The sequence below is a fragment of the Leuresthes tenuis genome, unplaced genomic scaffold, assembly GCF_036924035.1.
Source record: "Leuresthes tenuis unplaced genomic scaffold, fLeuTen1.0.hap1 SCAF_10, whole genome shotgun sequence".
Taxonomy (NCBI): domain Eukaryota; kingdom Metazoa; phylum Chordata; class Actinopteri; order Atheriniformes; family Atherinopsidae; genus Leuresthes; species Leuresthes tenuis.
The window spans coordinates 10,472,811-10,475,627 of record NW_027325364.1 but is presented as its reverse complement, the minus strand read 5'-3'; the positions used below and the strand labels follow the sequence as shown (position 1 = coordinate 10,475,627).

Here is a 2,817-nt window from a genome sequence, read left to right as displayed (position 1 = left end):
ACCTTTACTGGTCCCACTTGAGGACATGGCAGAGTGCTTCCATTAAGTAGAGGAGTTATATCTATTAAAAGAAGACAGTTTCAGTAATACGATACAAAAAAGAATTCCAGTCTAGAGTAGAGTTATTTAAATGTTTACATTGTTTGTTGTAAAATGCCATATTCAGTTAGAAATTTTAATTTAGCAGTGAAAACAGTTAGCTAGCCTTGAAAGTTGAAGATGAAAATGGCACTCCCTCCTCTGAGGAAATCTCTGTGTTGCATTTCTTCCAAAGATGCAAACTGGGGAAAACCAAAAAGTGGTCCCGCAAAGAATAACTCATTGTTATCATCCACTAATTGATCTCCATCCTCGCGAGGATTGTTCCAATATGACGCACCTGTTTACAGAAAGTACATGTAACATAAAAGCAAATAGGTTTTGAAGACTTTATTTTCTTCAATTATTTTATCATCTTGGAGTCTTACCATTGGAGTTTTTATCATTTTCATGAGTGGTTAAACTTCTTCGCTTTGACATCTGCAGCTGGAAGTTGGGGTTCTGATCCAACATTTGGAAAGTCCATTGCCTTTGTAGGCAAGGCCACTCCAGCTGGTCATCATAGTCACCTGAGACGATTTCAAAATACAGTCCAAAAAACGTCTGACGGAGTACAGTCGCTATCCGGTATGCATAGCCCTCTTTGGAATACTGCCGTGGGCTGTATATTCTGGTTCCGTCAGCACTCGTGTTCAGGAGTTTCTCAAAGTCATCAATCTGCAGGGTCACATGTGGACACTCAGTCTCAGAAAGATTGATGTCATCAATTGAGAAGCCCCCTGTAGAGCTTCCTGCTCCTTTCCGAACCTCAAACACCACCTGGAACTGCTTGGTGGCATTCAGAGAAACATGCTGGAGCTTCCAGTGAGATGTTATTGCACCTAGAGGGAGGATTTTTGAAAGACTGTTTCACTATTTGAATATCACTTGCCGCTGACTATTACATTGTCACAAACATTCACAGTTCAGCTGTCTTATGTACTCTGACATTACCAGTGATCTGTCCCATGAGGCGGAGGGTTCCACTGGAGTCTTGTTCATCTTGAAACTCTCTGATCCAGATATTAAGTTCATCTGACTCATTCCCACTGTGGTAATAGTAAAAGTGGAGGCACTGGACATGACACCTCCTTTTAGGATTCATCATCTGGGTCTCCAGTAGGGCAGAGTCTCCTTCCTGACCTGATGCTGTGCTAACATGCATGAAGTAACCTGTTTCTTGATCTACAAAAAATAAATAAAAATACTATGTATAATTCAAGAAATTTAGCAAAAGTTACTGTATATTGTAACATTTTTGCTCAAAGTCATGTTTCCATTAAAAAAAAAGATCCTTTAACTTAAAATCTAAATAATAGAATTAGATTTTACTTTTGTTGGAATCTGAATGCAGAAGTTCTTAAACTTTACCATGTTCACTATTTCCACTGGGTAAACTGGTGTGGTCAGAGTCTGGACCCCCAGAAACTCGTGTTATCACTTCCCAGCCATTACCACTCTGTGAACAGCAGTTCATTTGACATAGGGTTCCATTAGAAAAGCCACAGTACATCATAAAGGCAACGGTTGAGTCTGTCGAGGTGAATGAAGAACATAGTATTGAGGATTATGAATACATTTCATACCATTTGAAAATGTCAAAGCTTTGCTCATATCATAAGCCTCTGAAGATTCATAGTTGGATGTTACAGCTGCAATGCAAGTAGAAGTTTTCATCTGCTCTAAACCATTTTTATCTTTACCTTTGTAGTCCTGCTCACACAGAGGCTGCACTATTTTGCCACTTAAAAGGCACCTATGTCGCTGTTACTCAGTAAAAATAGTGAGAAGTTGGAATAGTCAGAATCAGAAGAGTGAAAATGGCAGGAATTTGTGGAACAGTGAGAGTTAATGACCTTTTAACAACACACACATCAAATAAACTTTGTGACCATCTGTGATGACTCAGAGGCACAACATTAGACACCCCCCATTCCCAATTCAGCTTCTTCAAAGGCTTATCAATAACTCAGCATCTCTGACACAAGAGTTTAACAGAGCAGTTTTCATTGTCTAAAACATTGTGGAACATTGTATTCATGGTGACTATATTCGCTGAAGTACAAATAATGTCAAAACATTCTTGAAACTGGGTGTCGGTCTTCTTTATATTCAAGCACTTACTACATTTGTAGAGAAGGTTCAGTTCCAGAATATCAAGCGGACTCATTCCCAGATTTTGACCAATCACATCCTGGAATTTTGGGTCTTTTGTAATTATTGTAGAGCCATTGCCATTGCTGAATGCATATTTGGCATAATGCATCACTGACCAGTAGTCATATGGGACTACATGGGTGGTGCTGTGGTCATTTTCAACCACTTTGAAATTATTCTCTTTACCTAGATGATACAAAAAAAGAAGAAAAAATAATTCCAAAATAATTGGCATACAATAAACTAATTGGTTTATATTTAACAAATACTAGTGTATATATTTATGATCTTCGTAGGTATGGAAGGACACAGCACATTTCAGGAAGATATCTCATTGTCAATAAAGTGATATGCAATGAAAGCATTAATGAAACCTTCTCTGATGTTTTCTTTTACAATTGTCACATAAGTATCTCTGTCATATCTGGAATGCTCATGGAAGAAGCCAAGAGCATGGAGAATCTCATGTTCAACAACGGAATAATGTTCACAGTTTCTCCCGATGGAGATGAGCTGTCCATTGGGTACTGTTTTTCCAATATAAGAAAAACACCTAAATGGAAAAAAAATATTACTGGTCAT

At 38.1% G+C, this 2,817-nt stretch overlaps 1 protein-coding gene across 1 annotated transcript; it reads right to left on the bottom strand.

Moving 5' to 3' along the window:
- Positions 1–200: 200 nt before the first annotated feature.
- LOC140315831 (meprin A subunit beta-like) lies at positions 201–2,817 on the bottom strand. The gene is made up of 7 exons (XM_072393404.1): positions 2,811–2,817; positions 2,610–2,762; positions 2,203–2,421; positions 1,459–1,611; positions 1,033–1,251; positions 468–920; positions 201–379 (listed from the first exon to the last, which is right to left on the bottom strand). The coding sequence occupies exons 1-7, from the start codon at positions 2,815–2,817 to the stop codon at positions 201–203; spliced, it is 1,383 nt and encodes a 460-aa protein (XP_072249505.1).